General features: G+C 38.0%; 2 protein-coding genes, 1 long non-coding RNA gene and 1 pseudogene across 3 annotated transcripts; 2 read left to right on the top strand and 2 right to left on the bottom strand.

Annotated features, from left to right (window-relative positions):
• LOC120186065 lies at window positions 1-2,032 on the top strand (annotated as a pseudogene).
• Window positions 2,033-3,163: 1,131 nt separating this feature from the next.
• LOC120186053 (probable polygalacturonase) lies at window positions 3,164-19,494 on the top strand. The gene is made up of 9 exons (XM_039190103.1): window positions 3,164-3,187; window positions 3,350-3,462; window positions 8,525-8,747; window positions 8,893-9,013; window positions 9,181-9,272; window position 14,548; window positions 18,445-18,526; window positions 18,614-18,684; window positions 18,771-19,494. Exons 1-9 carry the CDS (start codon window positions 3,164-3,166, stop codon window positions 19,448-19,450), a joined length of 1,407 nt encoding a protein of 468 aa, XP_039046034.1. The 3' UTR covers window positions 19,451-19,494.
• A 249-nt stretch (window positions 19,495-19,743) lies between these two features.
• On the bottom strand, window positions 19,744-20,939 carry LOC120186054. Its single transcript, XR_005522175.1, has 3 exons — window positions 20,890-20,939; window positions 20,113-20,219; window positions 19,744-20,036 (listed from the first exon to the last, which is right to left on the bottom strand). It is a non-coding gene; the product is annotated as an uncharacterized LOC120186054 (long non-coding RNA).
• A 53-nt stretch (window positions 20,940-20,992) lies between these two features.
• Window positions 20,993-22,929, bottom strand: LOC120186061 (protein REVEILLE 6-like). Its single transcript, XM_039190107.1, has 5 exons — window positions 22,677-22,929; window positions 21,999-22,056; window positions 21,442-21,823; window positions 21,232-21,336; window positions 20,993-21,144 (listed from the first exon to the last, which is right to left on the bottom strand). Exons 1-5 carry the CDS (start codon window positions 22,835-22,837, stop codon window positions 20,993-20,995), a joined length of 858 nt encoding a protein of 285 aa, XP_039046038.1. The 5' UTR covers window positions 22,838-22,929.
• Window positions 22,930-23,247: the final 318 nt, after the last annotated feature.

Raw genomic sequence — 23,247 nt, 5'->3', positions numbered from 1 at the left:
AAGAGACTAGCACAATATCTCAACACTCTCTCTGTCTTGTCCTGCATCTTATCCATGGCTCCTCCAGCACCAAAACTAGCGGTGCCAATAGACTTGAAGAAGAAGCCATGGGAACAACCTCTACCTCTTCACAATCGTTGGCACCCCGACATCCCTCCGGTTACACATGTTAAGGTCAGTGAGGTTTTTAGAGTAGAGATGGTAGACTTTACCGGAGGTGCCATTAAAGATGATGATTCTGCAACTGATGTTAAACTTATGGATCCCTCCACTGTAAGTTTATAGCCTTAATCGTATCTTAATTTTAAGTTAGATAAACCATCTTGAACCAGCTGGTTATATGATAGAAATATTATAAATGATGCACAGACTCATTATCTGAGTGGGCCTATAAGAGTTGAAGACAAGGACGGCATACCTGCCATGCCCGGTGATCTTCTTGCAGTGGAAATATGTAATTTGGGTCCTTTGCCTGGTGATGAATGGGGTTATACGGCTACTTTCGACAGGGAAAATGGTGGAGGGTTTTTGACTGATCATTTCCCATGTGCAACGAAAGCTATTTGGTATTTGAAGGAATTTTTGCCTACTCTCCTCATATACCGGGTGAAGTTTCGATCCGTTCCCACTAGTTGTAAGCTTTTCAGACACTTTCCCTTCATTTCTATTGTTATTACAAATTGCAGGGGTGAGATTTCCGGGGTTGACTCATCCGGGAATAATCGGAACGGCGCCATCGATGGAACTTCTGAATATATGGAATGACAGGGAAAGAGAAGTAGAAGAGAGTGGTCATAAGTCCCTAAAACTAAGTGAAGTTTTGCATACACGACCATTGGCAAATCTTCCATCCACCAAAGGATGCCATTTAGGGAAGGTAGTTTTACATCAGCTTCCTTGATCAGAACATGTAATCTCCAACTATAGAATGACAATATGATGACATGTAATCTACAAATGGACATTTGTAGATCAAAAAGGGGACTGCCGAATGGGAAAAGATCGCTAACGAGGCAGCGAGGACTATTCCAGGAAGAGAGAATGGTGGAAATTGTGACATCAAAAACCTCAGTAGAGGTTCAAAAGTATATCTACCTGTCTTTGTTGAAGGAGCTAACCTTAGCACAGGTGACATGCATTTTTCTCAAGGTGACGGCGAAGTCTCATTCTGCGGAGCAATTGAGATGAGTGGCTATCTGGAGCTTAAGTAAGTTGTTTAGCTCCATCTCCAATAATTTAGACTAAAATCAGCAATAATTCTGAGGCTGATGCATGTATTCAGTTGTTTAAATAATTGGAGTGTGGTTTAATAGGTGCGAAATCATAAGAGGTGGAATGAAAGAGTACCTCACGCCAATGGGACCAACCCTTCTTCATGTAAATCCTATCTTTGAGATTGGACCGGTTGAACCGAGATTCTCGGAATGGTTAGTTTTCGAAGGAATAAGTGTGGATGAGAGTGGTAGGCAACATTTCCTTGATGCAAGTGTTGCATACAAACGCGCGGTACTCAACGCCATTGACTACCTCTCCAAGTTCGGGTACTCGAAGGAACAGGTATGTTGCCTCACCATTGAGCCTTAAAGAAATTAAGACTTTTGCTGATCCATACGAAACAATGGTGATCATCAGATTTACCTTCTGCTATCCTGCTGCCCTTGTGAAGGACGGATATCCGGGATCGTAGACGCACCAAACGCCGTTGCAACTCTTGCAATTCCAACTTCTATCTTCGACCAGGTATCATTCTTGAATTTCAGGCCTCATAAACTCGACTTGCATGAAATAAAGTTTTAAAGAGACAATGTGTGCAGGACATTCGTCCGAAAGCTGGAAAGGTGCCAGTTGGGCCTCGAGTAGTGAGAAAAGCAGATGTGTTAAAATGCAGTTACGATGGAAATCTTGGCACAACCAAGAACCCAGCTGCCTCGATGTAACTCAAGTCTAAGGAGCTAACTGTAATGTAAAGAATAAGTTCCAACTTTCTGCTTAGGTGAAAACAGTGTTTCAAATACGAACAAGATCATATCCTTCATAGAATGTTGTATGTTATAATAAATGTTTTAAGACAATCTGAGTTCATGCTTCATCTAGTTGAACACTAACACCGATCATTAAATTTAGTCAATATAATCCAGTAAGAGAGAGAGAGAGAGGGTAGAGCAGGGGACTGCTATAAACTTTAAAAAGGGAAGCAGAGAGAACAAGGATGATAGAATATTATTTTCTTGTGTGATAGAAAACACTCAAGTATGTAAGTTTCCACATAACCTTATCGAAGTAAAATAATACTTATTATTTTCTTTTGTAGTGAGAAACATCACTTGAAGGAAAATAATTGTTCTTTTACAAGGGTCCATAAAATTAATGTTATAACTTACACTTAATTCATCAATTAATTATAGATAATATTTTTTTTATTAATTTACAAGTGATAGTATGTATTCTAAAAACTCAACTATTGATAAACAACATTCAAATATTTTGCAATCGCCAGTGTTCGAACTCGGAACTTCTAGAAATAACAACTCTTTCTTTAACTATTAAAATCGTTTAGTTCATACAGTTTACAAAAATATTTTTTTCCGATAAATATATTAATCAAACATTCTACGAATCTTACAACAACATCTAGATCATAATACTCTCGAATAATTGCATATAAAAACTATGCTCTTATGGACATAAACTATAATAATAGTATCAAGCTCTAATATCATATTATAAAATCTTATATATATATTATTGAATTAATATTCAATCGATAACTAACTTATAATTTCATATATTATTATTTAATAATCTCTAAATCATGTGGTTAAAAGCTTTTATTTGACACATCTTCATTCTATTAGGTTTGTAAGTTCAATATCTATTATGAGTGAAATTTCTCTTTCCCTTTATCTGGGGAAAAATTGTTAAAAAAATATATATTATTAATGAATTAAATAATAATAAATTTATGTATAATTTTTCCATTACCGTTACATAATTTAAAAACCTTTGGTTTTTTCTTTAATGATGTTTAATTAATCCTCATATTTATGCCATTAAACCAATATCTCATTCGCGATTACGCTTACCATATACAAGCTGCTTCATAGTAAAACATTCTCTAAATAAGTTCTATTTCAGCACATGTGTATCTCAATTGTTTCCAGCTATGGAGTTCTCGAGGAAATCCCATGTAATATTTTCTGTTCTTTTTATTTTCTCGAGAAAATTCCTCGTCGAATATCTTATTCTCAACATGTTCGACTGAGATTTATACTTTCGTATTATAATTCTCTCGAATTGTTGTTATTTTTCTTAACGATGAACTGCTAAGCATGTTGGCTTGTTGTTTTAGGTGATCGAGATGTTGGTCTTAGCCATTTTGTTATTTGAATTATTGAGTTCGAGCGTTGCGGGATTTCGAGCCGTCGAGCATGCGACAACGCTCGAGTTTCCGGCGCTTAATGTTGAAAATTCAATATTAGCCTATATGTTCACACCTAAATTAATTTGATGTCATTGCTTACATCAATTTAGTTTTGATGTCATTGCTTACATCAATTTAGTTAGGTGAAAATTAAGTATTTTTCTCATGTTTTAATTTCAATGGTTTAGATTATTTAGTGTTTATTTTAATGAGTGGTTTAGATTGTTTCTTGTAACCTATAAATACCCTACTTGTATTTGAGTTTTATCATTCAACAATCAAAGCTTAATTATAAGCATTTGAAAGCTTTCTTAAGAGTTCTTCCCTTTAGCAATTTTGTGAGATTATTCTAAAGAGAGTTTTTTTTTCTCTCGATCAATTAGAGTTTTTACTCTATTTTGATTCTACAATTGGTATCCGAGCCACGTTTTAAAGATCTCTTGAAATTCTGAGTATGCTCTGTGGCTGCAGTTTTTAACTGATCTTCCACATCAGAAAATATTTCTTGAGTTATTGTCGAGGTTATTACAAACCTTGTGGAGCTTCTTTGTGTTTAGAGTAATTTAGTACTCTGCACGTTTGTTACTCAAGCTTGTTCGGTGTAGTCAAAGCCTTGCCGTTAAGATGGGTGATCTTCAAGTAGTTGGAGGAATCAAGAAGCTCAACAACAAAAACTACAACACGTGGGCAACATGTATGGAGTCATACTTACAAGGTCAAGACCTTTGGGAGGTTGTCGGTGGTGGTGAAGTTACACAACCGGCGATAGAAGATGCCAATGGAATCTTGCGAAAGTGGAAAATTAAAGCAGGCAAAGCAATGTTTGCTTTAAAGACCACAATTGAAGAAGAAATGTTGGAGCACATTCGGGATGCTAAAACACCAAAGGAAGCATGGGACACTTTTGTTACACTCTTTTCAAAGAGGAACGATACAAAATTGCAACTTCTTGAGAATGAACTTCTATCAATGGCGCAACGCGACATGGCGGTTGCCCAATACTTTCACAAGGTGAAGTCGATATGCCGTGAAATTTCAGAATTAGATCCGACAGCTGCTATTGGGGAAGCTAGGATAAAAAGAATAATTGTCCATGGTTTGAGACCCGAATATCGAGGGTTTGTTGCCGCTGTACAGGGATGGCCGACACAACCATCGCTTGTTGAGTTCGAAAATTTGCTTGCAGGTCAAGAAGCCATGGCCAAGCAAATGGGAGGAGTCTCGCTGAAGGGTGAAGAGGAAGCGCTCTACACCAGCAAAAGCAGAGGCACTTTTCAGCGGTATACTGGCAATGGATCTAAAAAGGATGGTGACAAGGTGAAAAATTACCAAGGAAAGGGAGGCCCTCATTCAGGGGGAGCTTCCAAGAATCGCGGTAATAGTAGAAAGTTCGATGGCAAGTGTTACAATTGTGGGAAGTTGGGCCACATGGAAAAAGACTGTTGGACCAAGAAAAAGCCTGTTGAAAGTAATACTGCTACTTCTTGTTCGAAGGAGAATAGTGAAGATGGCTGGGATGCTGAAGCGTTATTTGCTACAGAGGAAGAAGAATTAGTTCTCACGGTAACAACACCAGAACGGATTGACTACAAGAATGATTGGATCGTAGATTCTGGCTGCTCAAATCATATGACGGGTGACAAACAGAAGTTACAAAACCTGTCTGAGTACAATGGAGGTCGTGTGGTGGTGACAGCTGACAACTCAAGGTTACCGATAACTCACATCGGTAAGACAATAGTTACTCCTCGATATAATACTAACCAGATGCAACTCCAAGATGTTTACCATGTCCCAGGAATGAAGAAAAATTTGCTATCTGTGGCTCAACTAACATCATCAGGCCATTATGTCTTATTTGGTCCCCAAGACGTGAAGGTTTATCGTGACGTCAAAATCACAGAAACACCAACAATGGAGGGACGACGTTTGGAATCAATTTACGTGATGCCAGTAGAGTCTGCATATGTAGACAGGACAAGGAAAAATGAGACATCAGATCTATGGCACATGCGGTTAGGTCACGTTAGCTATTCCAAGCTAAGTGTGATGGTGAAAAAGTCGATGCTTAAGGGGCTTCCTCAACTAAACGTGAGAACAGACACGGTCTGTGCGGGATGCCAGTATGGTAAAGCACACCAATTACCATATGACGAGTCGAAGTTTAAAGCAAAAGAACCTTTGGAGTTGGTTCACTCTGATGTGTTCGGACCGGTTAAGCAACAGTCAATTAGCGGTATGCGGTACATGGTAACATTCATTGATGACTTCTCCAGGTATGTGTGGGTTTTCTTTATGAAAGAAAAATCTGATACTTTCTCAAAGTTTAAAGAGTTCAGAGACTCAGCTGAAGGAGAAGTGGGAAAGAAGATATGCTGCTTGCGCACAGACAACGGAGGAGAATATAGATCAAATGAGTTCTCTCAATACCTAAGGGAATGCCGAATACGTCATCAGTACACTTGTGCCAACACGCCACAACAGAATGGTGTAGCGGAAAGAAAAAACCGGCATCTTGCAGAAATTTGTCGAAGTATGCTACATGCAAAGAACGTATCTGGAAGGTTTTGGGCTGAAGCAATGAGGACTGCAGCCTTTGTGATCAACAGACTTCCTCAACCAAGGTTAGGATTTGTTTCACCCTTTGAGAAACTATGGAACATAAAAACCTACAGTTAGCTACTTTCGAGTATTTGGATGTGTATGTTATGTGTTTGTTTCTGATCATTTACGGAGCAAATTTGACAAGAAAGATGTTAGATGTATCTTTGTGGGATATGACAGCCAGAGAAAAGGGTGGAAATGTTGTGATCCAATTAGTGGAAGATGCTACACGTCACGAAATGTGGTATTTGATGAAGCATCTTCTTGGTGGTCCTCAGAGAAGGAGGTGTTGCCAGATTCGAGAGAATTTGGAGACAAACTACAACAAAAGATGGGGGAGCATGATGTTCAACTTCAAACAAGTTCAGATGAATCAGAAGATCCAAATGGCGATGATGTCGAACAAAGAATGACTCAGAATCCGTGGCAAATTGGCGTGTATCAACAACCAAACGAAGAAGGTGGGCCTAGTGAAACAGAAGAATCAATTCCACAATCTCAACTTCGAAGGTCAACAAGAATACGAAGGCCAAATCCCAAATATGCCAATGCAGCCATAATTGAAGAAGCAACAGAGCCTGAGACGTTCGAAGAAGCATCGAAGAGTTCTGAGTGGATGACAGCTATGAAAGAAGAGATCGATGCACTTCAGCAAAATCAAACTTGGGATATTGTACCAAAGATAAAAGATGTGAAACCCATATCTTGCAAATGGGTTTACAAGATAAAGCGCCGTCCAGATGGGTCAATCGAGAGGTACAAAGCGCGATTGGTAGCTCGTGGTTTCTCTCAACAGTATGGATTAGACTATGATGAAACATTTAGTCCAGTGGCGAAACTTACAACCGTACGAGTCTTACTTGCACTTGCAGCCAACAAAGATTGGAACTTGTGGCAGATGGATGTGAAGAATGCTTTTCTTCATGGAGAGCTAGATCGAGAAATCTACATGACCCAACCAATGGGTTTTCAGAGTCAAGCTCATCCTGAATATGTGTGTAAGCTGCGAAAAGCACTCTACGGGTTGAAACAAGCACCTAGGGCGTGGTATGGTAAGATTGCTGAATTTCTAACGAAAAGTGGTTATTCAGTAACACCTGCAGATTCTAGCTTGTTTGTCAAAGCCAATGAAGGTAAGCTAGCTATCGTGCTAGGGTACGTGGATGACTTAATCATAACCGGTGATGATGAGGCAGAAATTCTTCAGACGAAGGAGAATTTATCAGTTAGTTTCCAGATGAAGGAACTTGGACAACTTAAGCACTTCCTTGGTCTAGAGGTTGATCGTACACACGAAGGAATATTTCTATGTCAACAGAAATATGCTAAAGATTTGCTGAAGAGGTTTGGAATGCTCGAATGCAAGTCAACTTCAACGCCAATGGAACCAAATATCAAAATGTGTGCACATGAAGGAAAAGATTTGGAAGATGCAACAATGTATCGACAATTGGTAGGTAGTCTGATCTACTTAACATTGACCCGACCTGACATTTCTTATGCAGTTGGTGTGATGAGTCGGTATATGCAAAATCCAAAGAAGCCTCATTTGGAAGCAGTTCGACGAATACTGAGATATGTGAAGAATACAATTGACTATGGTCTTTTGTACAAGAAAGGTGAAGACTGCAAGTTAGTTGGTTATTGTGATGCTGATTATGCATGAGATCATGACACCAGGAGATCAACAACTGGGTATGTGTTTAAGCTTGGCTCCGGAACAATTTCTTGGTGTAGCAAAAGACAACCAACAGTATCATTGTCAACCACTGAAGCTGAGTATCGAGCAGCAGCAATGGCAGCTCAAGAGAGTACATGGTTGATACAGTTGATGAATAATCTACATCAACCAGTAGATTATGCAATTCCGTTGTATTGTGACAACCAATCGGCAATTCGGCTGGCGGAGAATCCTGTCTTTCATGCAAGAACTAAACATGTGGAAGTACATTACCACTTTGTTAGGGAAAAAGTTTTGCAAGAAGAGATTGAGATGAGGCAAATCAAGACAGATGAGCAAATTGCTGACTTGTTTACAAAAAGCTTGAGTGTTGGAAAGTTTGAACATTTCCGTCGTCAGCATGGCGTGATTCAAAGAATGGAGGCTAACATTGAGGGGGAGTGTTGAAAATTCAATATTAGCCTATATGTTCACACCTAAATTAATTTGATGTCATTGCTTACATCAATTTAGTTTTGATGTCATTGCTTACATCAATTTAGTTAGGTGAAAATTAAGTATTTTTCTCATGTTTTAATTTCAATGGTTTAGATTATTTAGTGTTTATTTTAATGAGTGGTTTAGATTGTTTCTTGTAACCTATAAATACCCTACTTGTATTTGAATTTTATCATTCAACAATCAAAGCTTAATTATAAGCATTTGAAAGCTTTCTTAAGAGTTCTTCCCTTTAGCAATTTTGTGAGATTATTCTAAAGAGAGTTTTTTTCTCTCGATCAATTAGAGTTTTTACTCTATTTTGATTCTACACTTAATTATCGGAAACACAACACGGTTTTAACCGATTTTGGTGGAGTCGGAGATGGTAAAACCTCCAACACGGAGGCGTTCAAAGCCGCGATAGTGAATCTCAGCCAGCTGGCGGCGGATGGCGGTGCACAGCTTGTTGTCCCGCCGGGGAAATGGCTAACAGGGAGCTTTAATCTCACCAGTCATTTTACTCTTTTCATCCATAAGGATGCAGTTATTCTAGGAGCTCAGGTAGTCATTGAATATGGATTTATCTTTGATGCTATAAGATTTGGCAAAAAACTGATTAATTTATAAATAAAACTTGAAACTATGTAAAGCTTTTTCTTGTTTAAAAGTAACATCGTGAGCATGAATGTTTTTTCATGATAAACAGGATGAATCGGAGTGGCATCATCTTCCAGTTCTGCCTTCTTACGGTAGGGGAAGAGACGCTGCCGGTGGAAGGTTCAGCAGTCTTATTTTTGGCACCAACCTCACCGATGTTGTCATTACGGGTAAACTCGAAACCAAGACTCACCATCTTCCGTTACTAGGCTAGGTAAACTCGAAACCAAGACTCACCATCTTCCGCTAGGCTACGGGCTGGTAATGGAGAGTGACTATTTTGTTATAAGTTCGAGTTTAGAAAAATGATTGTTTTGTTTTTGACTTGCAAGTTAAGGTAACAACGGCACAATTGATGGCCAAGGTGCATACTGGTGGAACAAGTTCAAAGAGGGCACATTAAATTTAACCAGGCCCTACTTGATCGAAGTCATGTAACACCCCCAACCCATACCCGACCCGGATATGAGTCAGAGATACTACATTGACTTTAAAACACAACTCTTAATAAATAATAGTAAAATATTGTACTTGTATTAAGAAAATACAATAATATACATACTGAAATATAAGTTTACCAAAATATTCAGAGCATACACAACTTAACCCTTTAATTACATGCCAACTGCTATTTACATCACAAAATGACCTACTGATTAAGTTGCTTCTGATCTGATGGTTGCAGGAGTAATACTGTCAAGCTGCTTCACCTGTCTCGTCTAATTCCTCGGATCCTACGTGTAAAACACTCACACGCTAAGTCATCGACTTAGTGAGGCAATAATAATAACAAGGCAATATAATGTAATGAAAATGTCAGGATCATATGAGATGAGATGCAAACATGTACTTAATCAATGTAGTATACTTCATTAATATCCATACCTGTAAGCGTATGACTGTAACATTCATGAATCTGTATTAATAAGTTTATTGGCCCATGATAGCATATTGAGAACCTAAGGTATTTGAGTAATGTGAGGTTGTGCACTATGCTGTCACCACAGCTCATATAAATGCACCGAAGTGCCCCGTAGAATTGCACCGAAGTGCCCGTAGAATTGCACCGAAGTGCCCGTAGAATTGCACCGTAGTGCCATATAATGATGTCCATAAGGACCACATAGAATTCCTTAAGAATCATATACATATACTATGGATCAAGTATGTGTCTTTCAAGACTTCACACAGGTTCCAAAGGATATACATATGTCCTAAAGAACCGAGTATACCCTCTACCCTTGGCATGCCAACTATACCTATAGTTCTCATCTACATAACATGGGCTTATACATTTCCCGTAGTTCATATCACGTAGTCATATTATTTCCATACCTTTATCACATAGTCATATCATTTACATACCTTTATCACATAGCTCATATAACTTTTCTGCATATTCATGTCATGCAATACATATCATATGAATTCATGTCATGTAATACATTTAATATAAATTCATGTCATGTATCATAATATGGAATGTGATCATATGTCAAAATATGGAATCTAGACTTATCACAAGTCTAGAACTGAATATAATACTATATTCATGCTATGCATATGCACTCACCTATACTTCTTTGCCTTTTCCTCGATCAATTCTACTTGTAGATTGTTCCCAAACTCGAGTAGGCTCGGTATCTACATAAACATAATTTTCAAGATGATCATCAGATGTCTATGTCTTGAAATTAAGCTTTAATAGCTTACTAATTTAAAGAATTTATAGCTTAGTCTTGCTTTCTTTTCTTTCTTTCTTTTTTTCTCATGGGGGAATCGGTTCCCCCCTGGGGGTATCGATTCCCCTCTAGCATTCTGGAATTTCATATACGATGAGGGGGTATCGGTTCCCCTGGGGTATCGATTCCCCTCTAGCATTCTGGAAATCATATTCGTTGAAGGGGTATCGGTTCCCCTTGAATGGGTACCGATTCCCCTAGCCCGAAAATCCTAATTTGAGCTCGGAAATCATCCCATTTCAGCTCAAACATACATATTTCACTCTCTTTACTACTCTTAGCTTTCATACACTTACTTTAACTAATTATTATCCATTAAATACCTCTAAAACTTAGAAATCTAATTCTCCATGTAGAATTTAAGAATCCAACCCAAATTCCAATATGTTCTAATTTGAATTCTAACACCTCATACTTCTTAGTTAGCTTCTTGACAAGTCAAAAATCTTATTCAACCTTCAAAAACTCATTCCTATCAAAATTTCATCTAAAATTCATTTTCCAATCATTCTCTAAAACACTTATCTTGTTGTTTTAATGTCATATAAGCTTTCCTTTAGCTTATATAACATCCAAGCTTTCATTTCCAATCTTAAAAATCAAAGAAACTACCAAGGTTCAGATTCTTACCTTTACTTGCAAGCTCCACGTTGAGAGAAGGAAGAGAAGAAAATAAGGAAGAAGGGAGAAGAAATGGGAGGGTTCTGGAACCTAATGTCACACGTGGGTCTCATATAACCCCATAACATTTTATTTTTAATTAAAAATTACTTACAAATGACCATTTGGTCCTTACTTCCATCTCAAATTTACTAACCATACATTTTAAACTATGTAATTATTCTACTTTAATCACCAAATGTTGAAACTTTGCAAATTAATCACTCACCCGACATGGAGGATGTTACAAATCTCTCCCCCTTAAGAAAATTCGTCCTCGAATTTTCATTGCACAAACAAATGTGGGTATTGATGTCGCATATCTTCTTCACGCTCCCATGTTGCTTCTTCTACTTTGTGATTTCTCCACAATACTTTGACCAAAGGAATAATCTTGTTCCTCAATTGCTTAACTTCATGTGCTAAAATTTGAATCGGTTCTTCCTCATAAGTCAAGTCAGGACGAACCTCAATCTCTTCTGGTGTCACGATATGAGAAGGGTCAGATCTATATCTTCGAAGCATTGAAACGTGAAAAACATCATGTATCTTTTCCATCTCAGGTGGTAAAGTTAGCTGATATGCTACAGGTCCTACTCTCTTTACAATCTCATATGGTCCAATAAACCGAGGACTCAATTTTCCTTTCCGACCAAATCTCAACACCTTCTTCCATGGAGACACTTTTAAAAACACTTTATCTCCAACTTGAAATTCAATTTCTTTCCTTTTAAGATCAGAATAGGACTTTTGCCGATCAGAGGCCACTTTGAGGTTATACTGAATTTCTCGAACTTTCTATTCTACATCTTGAATTAAATCCGGACCAAGAACACTTCGGTCTTTGAGTTCATACCAATTTAATGGAGTACGACATTTTCTTCCATATAATGCTTCATAGGGGGCCATCTTTATACTAGACTGATAACTATTGTTGTAAGCGAACTCTGCCAGCGGTAAATACTTTTCCCATGATCCTTTAAATTCCATTACGCACGCTCTCAACATATCTTCCAATATCTGAATAGTTCTCTCTGATTGCCCATCAGTCTGAGGATGAAAAGCCGTACTAAAGTTTAAACGAGTCCCCAACGCTCCATGCAAAGATTTCCAGAATCTAGAAGTGAATCGAGGGTCCCGATCAGAGACTATGGAAACAGGTACTCCATGCAATCTAATAACTTCTCTAATATACAGCTCTGCATACTTTTCCATAGAGAAATCTGTTCTAACCGGGAGGAAATGCGCTGACTTAGTTAATCGATCAACAATTACCCAGATTGATTCTCTTTTGTTCGGGGTCAAGGGTAACCCCGAAACAAAATCCATCGTAACATTTTCCCACTTCCATTGAGGAATGAAAAGCGGTTGCAATAATCCTGATGGAACTTGATGCTCGGCTTTGACTTGTTGACATATCAAACACTTAGACACAAATTCTGTGATGCTTCGCTTCATCCCTGACCACCAAAATCGATCCTTCAAATCCATATACATCTTGGTTCCACCGGTGCATCGTTAACGGACTGCAATGAGCCTCTGTTAATATCTCCTTCTTCAAGTCGTCATTGTCGGGTATTACAATTCTTCCTTTACAATATAGATTTCCATCTGACTTAATCTCAAAGTCTTTAATCTCTTTGTTCTTTACTTGCTCAATTATTTTCAAACACACTTCATCTTTACATTGCAATTCTCCTATTCGTTCCAACCATGCTGGTCTAAGGGTTAATTCTGCACAAAGACCATCGTCTCCCGTTAAAGATAATCTTGCATCCATAACTCGTAAAGCTGCAAACGTCTTTCTACTCAGAGCATCTGCTACCACATTAGCCTTTCCGGGATGATAGTCAATTATCATCATAATCCTTTAAGAACTCTACCCATCTACGTTGCCTCAAATTTAATTCTTTTTGAGTCATCAGGTACTTCAGGCTCTTATGATCAGTATATAAGTAACAACGCTCCCCATAAAGATAATGACGCCAAATCCTGAGAGCGAATACTACAGCAGCCATTTCTAGATCATGAGTGGGGTAATTCCTTTCATGTGGTTTCAACTGTCTCGATGCGTACGCTACCACTTTTCCTTCTTGCATTAATACACACCCAACCCGTTATGGGATGCGTCACTGTATACTACAAAATTCTTGCCAGATTCTGGTTGAACCAATATCGGAGTTTCCGTCAGAATTCTCTTTAAAGCTTCGAAACTTTCTTGACATTCAGAAGTCCAAATAAATGGTACATTCTTTCTCATTAGCTTTGTTAGAGGCAGCACAATCATCGAAAAATTCTTAACGAATCTTCGATAGTAACCGGCAAGTCCAAGAAAACTCCGAACTTCAGACACATTCTTAGGAACTTCCCAATCCATTATAGCTTTAACTTTCTGAGGGTCTACTCTAATCCCAACTGCCGAGATCACATGCCCCAGGAAAATTACTTCCTTTAACCAGAACTCACATTTGGACAATTTGGCATACAACTTTTTATCTCTTAAAATTTGCAAGACGATCCTCAAATGTGTGCTATGCTCTTCATGGGATTTCGAGTATACCAGTATGTCATCAATAAAGACAACAACAAACTGGTCCAGATAGGGCTGAAAAATCCTGTTCATGAGATCCATAAAAGCAGCAGGTGCATTCGTTACTCCGAATGGCATTAATATGAATTCATAATGACCATATCTCGTTCTGAAAGCTGTCTTCGGAATATCTTTCTCCTGGATCTTCAATTGATGATAACCCGAACGTAGATCGATCTTCGAAAATACCGAAGCTCCTTTTAGTTGATCAAACAAATCATCAATGCGCGGAAGAGGATACTTGTTCTTGATGGTCACCTTATTGAGCTGTCGATAGTCAATGCAAAGGCGCATTGATCCATCCTTCTTTTAACAAATAACACCGGAGCTCCCAAGGCGATACACTTGGTTGGATAAATCCCTTCTCTAGCAATTCTTGTAATTGATTCTTTAACTCTTGCAATTCTTTCGGAGCCATTCGATAAGGTGCCATTGCAATCGGAGCTGTTCCCGGCATTATTTCAATTTGGAATTCTACCTCTCTATCCGGAGGTAATCATGGCAATTCAGCAGGAAAAACATCAGGGAACTCTCGAACTCTTGGAATTTCCTCTAACCTTTTCTCTTGAGCTCTTGAATCAATCACATTTGCAAGGAAACCCTGACATCCTTGTAGCAATAATTTCTTGGCAGACATCACTGATATTACATTTGCTAAAGGATTAAACTTTTCACTGCTCACACTTATCTCTGTTCCTTCTGGACTTTTCAGAGTTACCTTTTTCAATCTGCAACTAACATCTCCATAATAACGGAACAACCAATCCATTCCCAGAATCACTTCAAACTCGTCAAAGGGTAATTCCATCAGATTAGCAGGGAATTCAATTCCCTGAACCTTTATGGGACACCCCTTACAGACTTTATTCACCCGGGCACTATGGCCTAACGGAGTTGTTACTATAATCTCATTACTTGTAGCTTCTAAGGGAATCCCCAACTCCTTTACTAACTTACTTGTAATATAAGAATAATTAGAACCCGGATCAATCAGTACCAATACTAATTTATCATACAACTGAAAAGTACCTGCTATAATATCAGGGTCATCACGGTCTTCACTTGTCTTTAGGTTGTACACTCGAGCAGTGGATCGAACTTCAGGTTGAGCAGAGAATTCAGACGGGTTCCTTCCTCTGCCTCTTCCTCGTCCTCTTTGTGAGAAAGAACCAGCTCTTCCAGATGGTGCCGGCTCACCAACAATCAAGGGATAATCCCGGACAAAATGTCCGGCCTCTCCGCATCGAAAACAAGTCCCAGCAGCCATACGACAATCCCATAATGGTTTTTCCCGCAGTGCTCACACTGTTTCCTTTGACCCGGAGTAAATCTCCCAGCACCGGATTCCACTGACTGCGTCTGTCTAGTTCTTGCCTGACTTGCTCCCCTAGTAGACGATGCAACTGATTCTGATCTAGTTTGTGATCGAAATCCTGAGTCTCTTCCCCTTTTTGTTGGTGTTGAACCAGAATAAGTAGTCGTCCTCTTTGATGTCTGAACCCTTGAGTCCCCGAATCTTTCATTCTGAGCCCTTTCAAGAGCTTTTGCACGATTGATCACCTCCTGGAACGAGGACAAGTTTAATACTATCAACATTTCTTTAAGTCTAGGGCGCAAGCCCTCCACGAACCACTCGCAAGCATCTTTTTCAGTAGGCACAAGTTCAGCTGCAAACCTGCTCAGCTTATTAAACTCACATTCGTACTCATACACAGAGCGGCTCATCTGCTTCAAATTCATAAATTCCTGCTTCATTTGTCGGATAAACTGATCTCCAATATACTTGTTTTTAAATTCTTCTAAAAACAAAGACCAAGTCAACTGGTCGGTTGACATCCTCATGGTGACATTCGTCCACCATATCCTCGCCTGACCCCTTAATAAAGACACAGCTCCATCTAATTTCTCCACTTCGGAACAGTGGAGACCATCTAACATGATTTTCAAATCATTCAACCAAAGATCCGCTGACACCGGACCTTCCTCAGCTTCTCCTTAAATTCGGGAGCTCCTAAACTTCTCAACTCTTTTGCTACATTAATTTGTGGAGTTAGTGGAACAGGAGGTTGAAGACGCGTCAGAATAGCGTCTAACGTTCTGAAGAACGTATCTTGATCTTGTACAGGCACTCCTTGAGATGCCTGTTCTTCACCTTGCCTGGCCAGGGCAGGTGAATTACTGCTTTCAGCAGCCTATCTTCTCCGCTTCACTTCGGGAGCTATTATGTCCGGACATCTAATAAAAATAAACATTGTTCTATTAGCAAAACACATACTCATACTATACCAGATCAGAAGTTCTCACTATTTGTTGGCATGTATTCCATTTAAAGACTCCATAGACTCTGGTTATGCCTAGAATCGGCTAAACCATAGCTCTGATACCATTAAATGTAACACCCCCAACCCATACCCGACCCGGATATGAGTCAGAGATACTACATTGACTTTAAAACACAACTCTTAATAAATAATAGTAAAATATTTGTACTTGTATTAAGAAAATACAATAATATACATACTGAAATATAAGTTTACCAAAATATTCAGAGCATACACAACTTAACCCTTTAATTACATGCCAACTGCTATTTACATCACAAAATGACCTACTGATTAAGTTGCTTCTGATCTGATGGTTGCAGGAGTAATACTGTCAAGCTGCTTCACCTGTCTCGTCTAATTCCTCGGATCCTACGTGTGAAACACTCACACGCTAAGTCATCGACTTAGTGAGGCAATAATAATAACAAGGCAATGTAATGTAATGAAAATGTCAGGATCATATGAGATGAGATGCAAACATGTACTTAATCAATGTAGTATACTTCATCAATATCCATACCTGTAAGCGTATGACTGTAACATTCATGAATCTGTATTAATAAGTTTATTGGCCCATGATAGCATATTGAGAACCTAAGGTATTTGAGTAATGTGAGGTTGTGCACTATGCTGTCACCACAGCTCGTATAAATGCACCGAAGTGCCCCGTAGAATTGCACCGAAGTGCCCGTAGAATTGCACCGAAGTGCCCGTAGAATTGCACCGTAGTGCCATATAATGATGTCCATAAGGACCACATAGAATTCCTTAAGAATCATATACATATACTATGGATCAAGTATGTGTCTTTCAAGACTTCACACAGGTTCCAAAGGATATACATATGTCCTAAAGAACCGAGTATACCCTCTACCCTTGGCATGCCAACTATACATATAGTTCTCATCTACATAACATGGGCTTATACATTTCCCGTAGTTCATATCACGTAGTCATATTATTTCCATACCTTTATCACATAGTCATATCATTTACATACCTTATCACATAGCTCATATAACTTTTCTGCATATTCATGTCATGCAATACATATCATATGAATTCATGTCATGTAATACATTTAATATAAATTCATGTCATGTATCATAATATGGAATGTGATCATATGTCAAAATATGGAATCTAGACTTATCACAAGTCTAGAACTGAATATAATACTATATTCATGCTATGCATATGCACTCACCTATACTTCTTTGCCTTTTCCTCGATCGATTCTACTTGTAGATTGTTCCCGAACTCGAGTAGGCTCGGTATCTACATAAACATAATTTTCAAGATGATCATCAGATGTCTATGTCTTGAAATTAAGCTTTAATAGCTTACTAATTTAAAGAATTTATAGCTTAGTCTTGCTTTCTTTTCTTTCTTTCTTTTTTCTCATGGGGGAATCGGTTCCCCCCTGGGGGTATCGATTCCCTCTAGCATTCTGGAATTTCATATACGATGAGGGGTATCGGTTCCCCCCTGGGGGTATCGATTCCCCTCTAGCATTCTGGAAATCATATTCGTTGAAGGGGTATCGGTTCCCCTTGAATGGGTACCGATTCCCCTAGCCCGAAAATCCTAATTTGAGCTCGGAAATCATCCCATTTCAGCTCAAACATACATATTTCACTCTCTTTACTACTCTTAGCTTTCATACACTTACTTTAACTAATTATTATCCATTAAATACCTCTAAAACTTAGAAATCTAATTCTCCATGTAGAATTTAAGAATCCAACCCAAATTCCAATATGTTCTAATTTGAATTCTAACACCTCATACTTCTTAGTTAGCTTCTTGACAAGTCAAAAATCTTATTCAAACTTCAAAAACTCATTCCTATCAAAATTTCATCTAAAAATTCATTTTCCAAATCATTCTCTAAAACACTTATCTTGTTGTTTTAATGTCATATACTTTCCTTTAGCTTATATAACATCCAAGCTTTCATTTCCAATCTTAAAAATCAAAGAAACTACCAAGGTTCAGATTCTTACCTTTACTTGCAAGCTCCACGTTGAGAGAAGGAAGAGAAGAAAATAAGGAAGAATGGAGAAGAAATGGGAGGGTTCTGGAACCTAATGTCACACGTGGGTCTCATATAACCCCATAACATTTTTTTTTAATTAAAAATTACTTACAAATGACCATTGGTCCTTACTTCCATCTCAAATTTACTAACCATACATTTTAAACTATGTAATTATTCTACTTTAATCACCAAATGTTGAAACTTTGCAAATTAATCACTCACCCGACATGGAGGATGTTACAAGTCATGTATTCGAATCAGGTCCAGATATCGAACCTCACATTGGTTAACTCCCCATCATGGAACGTTCATCCCATATACAGCAGGTCAATCCCGTCTCCATTTAGTTATAACCAATTTTGCTTTTTTATGCACATTTTCGTCTCCATTGTGACTCGAATACGAAATTGCAGCGATATAATTATCCAACACTTGACCATTATTGCACCCATTGATTCTCCTAACACAGATGGAATTGACCCAGGTGCGTTTGCATTTTATAGGTTAAAATTTTAAACTCGTTTGTTATGAGCCTTTAAATGCTAATTTCGTGCCTTTTTCTTTTTCCAGATTCGTGCACAAACACCAGAATTGAAGACAGTTTTGTAGTCTCAGGTGATGACTGCATAGCTGTTAAAAGTGGTTGGGATGAATACGGGATCAAGTTCAACATGCCCACCAAGAACTTAGTGATTAGAAGGTTCACCTGCATATCTCCTGACAGCGCCACCATTGCTCTCGGAAGTGAGATGTCCGGCGGGATCGAAGATGTAAGAGCCGAAAGCATCACAGCAATCAATACTCAATCTGCTGTGGGAAGAGGAGCTTATGTGAAAGACATTTATGTTAGAAACATGACAATAAGCACAATGAAGTATGTGTTCTGGATGATAGGCTCTTACGGCCAGCATCCAGACCCCGGATTCGACCCGAAAGCAATCCCGATAATCAAAGGAATCAATTACAAAGACATTGTGGCTGATAATGTCACATATTCAGCGAGATTGGAAGGGATCAAGAATGATCCTTTCACCGATATTTGCATCTCGAATGTCAATATAAAGTTGACTGAAAAGCCGAAGGAGTTGCAATGGAACTGCACTGATGTTCAGGGAGTTACCAACCGAGTGACCCCTGTTCCATGCAATTTGTTGCCTCAGAAGGAGATTGATTGCCCCTTCCCCGAGGCCAGGCTGCCTATTGAAGATGTCCAGTTGAAGACTTATTCGGTCACCGGATACTTTTCATAATTTGTACTCTACCCTTAATACTAATAACAAACCGTACTTTAGCATCTGGGAGAAAATGAACAAAACATTTAATGAAATACCTATACTACTCGAGACTTAAGCATGTTGGATTCGGACATGTCCAACACGAGTATGGTTTAACTTTTTCTATTTTTAAATTTAAAAATTCTTTGAATAATATATTTCGTATTCATACGTCGTATATCGATATTTCAACAAAAATAATGCAAAGAAAAAACTCATATTTCCATCTACCTGCATAGCAGCAGCATAGAAAATACTTTGTTTATATTAGAAAGTAGGCATAACATCACAGTAAGATTATGCAGTCGAAACTTGAATAAAGAAGATGAGACCCAGAACTGTACAACATAAATACCCCCTTCAAAACAAAGATAGAGCACGCACTGTACACTTTCTTTCCAACTCTTCTCCTTCCGTTCTACACCCGGTTGTCCAAAATTCCCTTAGTTGCAGAATGAATGAGGAGAATTATTTGGAAACTTTGCAGCCGATGATCCCTACAAGTAGCATATATACTCACTGAATATCACGGTCCAGAACTCTCTTTGATTTAAGTCCTTTCCTGGCATGAAAGTAGAGTCTATTGATTATACAAGTATAAAAGAGGTAATGCACAGCTGAAATTAGAGAAAACCTACCTACAATATTAAGTGATTCTTTTAGATTGGTCGTCATCAACAGCATTACAAGCATCGTCATTGACAATTGTCTCCGTGTCAATCTCATATGAAGAAAGCAATTTTCTCTGTATCACAAAGCAATATCTTATAGGTTTAGGAACAAATATATAGATTAACCAAAGAAAATACTAGAAGTTAGAAAGTTTTAAGAGGTAGACGTTTTACCAAATGGTAAGTCAAAAAGAAACAAGAAAAGTCGGGGACAGCTATGGAGCTACTAAACGAAATCATCCGACATCAAGATATCATTAATATTTAAACAGGCATATATGTGTGGTGATGCATTGAAAACATAAATCTCTTCATCTCTTAAATTTCAGCCTAATATCACATAACGACTTCCAAGATTCAAAACAAATCATGCACAGAGCCAATTGCATCATGCAAGACTGATCAGTAATATCTTAGGAATCATCATCATACTTTGTCAAACTGTTGTATTTATAAATGCTGACTACAGAAATCTCATTGTGGTTTACGTAGAAGAATGCACGGTGCTGCAAATTGTATACCCCAAAGGATGATCAGACCCATTTATCTCAGGCTGTGGCGTTGCAATTCAAACAATATCTACCAACATAAATTTTCTTGGTGTTCAACCCCTTCACCTATTAGAATTTAGAAGGAAAGACTAAACTACTAGTAGACCAACATTACTCCTTTTATTAATCGAGTCTCATCATGCATATCGTGAAGGAAGTAAACGTTAGAAAGAGCTAAGAAATAGAAACTCACATGATCTTCAAAAGTCAGGGCTTGTCAGATTGATGGAGAGATTTCTCATCAACAAAGCACCTAAATAGAACAAAAAGTATTAGCAATCATGTAAGCAGCAAGATCAAGTTGGATTGTATAATTGACATTGTAAAAAAAAGCATACTGTTTCAACATCTATTGGATCCATCTTCTTAAGTTTCTGCAGATGACCGATAGTGTTTGGATCAAAGACACTACCAATAAAACTGTATATTTGAGCAAAGTCGGGCAACACTGCACCAAGCAAAATGCTAGTTTAAAGGATGTGAGGATACATAGCTAGCATATAAGATTATAAAATTACGGTAATTTACAACAAACCTCTCGGTGCATGACCTTGATTTCCCTGATCAGATATCTCCCGAATTTGTCTCCTCTTCTGGGTACTTTCAGTGCTACTACATGAGTTATTGGTCATCCCAATACCTATAAAAAAAATGCAACACCAATTAAAATCTTAAATTTTTAAAGGGGCTAACCCTACCAAAAAATGAGTATAATGTTAGAATACTAGAATTTGGGGGGGGGGACCTCTTCTATCTTGTGCGAAACTGATGGTTTGTGTGTTGTTTGTTTGGGAAGATGCAGAAGCTCTAGTAACAGGGTTAATAAACATCGTTGGGGGATCGGATCTAAGAACAAATCCAGCATCAAGTAAAGTAGTAGGTGACTGCAGAGGCTTGGATACTTGTGGGTGTCCAAGAGCTGCCACATGTGACACACAGAGGCGGTTATTAATTTGAGTTTGCTCCGTGATTTTACGGCGATGCTTAAGATCAAATATCCTCACCGTTTTTGAGGCTTTTTGAGGATATGGACGGGAGGCTTTCCTTTTAGGTCGAGGTGGAGGTAGGTGTTCACTTGTTCCATTCTTTTGAACCTTTAGAAAGTACTTCTGGGCATGGCTACGGATCTATAAAAACCAAATGGCACTTCATTTCAAATGTTTTTCATGGGCATTCCTTTCTGCACCTATTGCTAAAAGCAAAAATAAAGCTTTAATACTGGTTTTTACAGCATCCGGGTTTCTAGCCTCTATCCTTGCAAGTTGCAAGATACAAAGCCAATACAGTAAATTTTAGTTTTACCTGAATAACAGTCTTCGATCCAACATAAGCTTCAATCTTTTTCCAGTCACGATCGAATCTGAACAGAACCCAGGGAACGAAAACAACAAATGCAAGTGAGACCAGGAAAACCATTTTTGGAAAATATAATCACACATAAAACATGACTGAAAAAGTTCTGAATGAAAAAAGAAAAACTATATAACAGCTGCATAATTAGGAATTTATATTGCATTATTGATGCAGCGGATGCATTTTCAGTCGGACTGTGTTATTGCAATTGCCAATGCATTGAGCAGTAACACAGTGACTTGCATTACATACCGACTATGAATATCCACAAGAAGAGCCAAAACAGCAAAATATAGACCATAACATCGCGTCCACTGCCGCTATCTAAAATCTCTCACATCTTCAAATATTCAAATAGTTTATTTCAATTCTGATTCTTTTCAGTTAAATAAGAAGAGTAAAGGTAACAGAATATAAGAAGGAACGTATACAAACTTAACATAAACCAATCTAGAAATTTCAGCTACTTAAAATAAATAAAATAATACAATCTTAAATATCGAATTTCATTAAAAAAATCTTAAAACTGAATAGCCAAAGAAAAGTTATAAATTTCCTTTTTTAAAACCCCTAATTTGAAATGGAAACAAAGCAATTTCGTAGCGCAGAGAGAAATTTGTTTGTTACAGTTGGAGAGCTTCGAGGAACTTGTCGTGTTCAGTCCAGCCTTCTCTAGACTTGCTTATAGTGCAGGGCTTTCGGATTTTCTGATTCGAATCCTCCGCAGATGAAACCGTGGCCGCCGCCGTATCCACCGTGCCAAACGGTCCTAGGCCGGGCAACGCCATTCCAATCGAATCAAGGTAAAATAACTCAACCGCGTTCGGGTTTTAAGAAACCATGTAAGATACTGGCGGCTGAGGTTTGCATATAATCGTATCAAGAGGGCTCACGGTTTGGATTGGAGAATGGACACATCCTGGTTTTCATCCGATATGAGAATTGGCGAATAAGAATCCGCCACATATTATTATGTTAATCAATTATTAAAAGTTAAAAAATAGTTTTATGTATATGATATTATTTTGTTGAGTTTTATGACTATTAAAAATTATAAAATAGTCATATAATTATTCATACGTTTTAAATTTATTTATTTTTGTTAAAAATTAACAATTGTTTGAACTGGACGCTAACTTGTTGACTCAATAAAATAACATTCTAGTGAGGTTTCTATTGTTTTTATCATATCACAATT

This window comes from Hibiscus syriacus, unplaced genomic scaffold, assembly GCF_006381635.1.
Source record: "Hibiscus syriacus cultivar Baekdansim isolate YM2019G1 unplaced genomic scaffold, ASM638163v2 tig00113157_pilon, whole genome shotgun sequence".
In the NCBI taxonomy this organism is placed as follows: Eukaryota; Viridiplantae; Streptophyta; class Magnoliopsida; order Malvales; family Malvaceae; genus Hibiscus; species Hibiscus syriacus.
This window is presented reverse-complemented; position numbering and strand designations above follow the sequence as displayed.

What these genes read in the sequence shown, in the direction of transcription:
- LOC120186053 (XM_039190103.1), top strand. Translation starts at nt 3,164, where the DNA reads ATGGAGTTCTCGAGGAAATCCCAT. An exon ending in GTTCATCCCATATACAGCAG is followed by an intron (nt 18,527 to 18,613) that starts GTCAATCCCGTC and finishes ACGAAATTGCAG; the next exon opens with CGATATAATTATCCAACACT. An exon ending in CACAGATGGAATTGACCCAG is followed by an intron (nt 18,685 to 18,770) that starts GTGCGTTTGCAT and finishes TTCTTTTTCCAG; the next exon opens with ATTCGTGCACAAACACCAGA.
- LOC120186061 (XM_039190107.1), bottom strand. Translation starts at nt 22,837, where the DNA reads ATGGCGTTGCCCGGCCTAGGACCGTTTGGCACGGTGGATACGGCGGCG. An exon ending in TTCCTCGAAGCTCTCCAACT is followed by an intron (nt 22,057 to 22,676) that starts GTAACAAACAAA and finishes GGTTCTGTTCAG; the next exon opens with ATTCGATCGTGACTGGAAAA. An exon ending in TTTCGCACAAGATAGAAGAG is followed by an intron (nt 21,337 to 21,441) that starts GTCCCCCCCCCC and finishes TTTTTTTTATAG; the next exon opens with GTATTGGGATGACCAATAAC.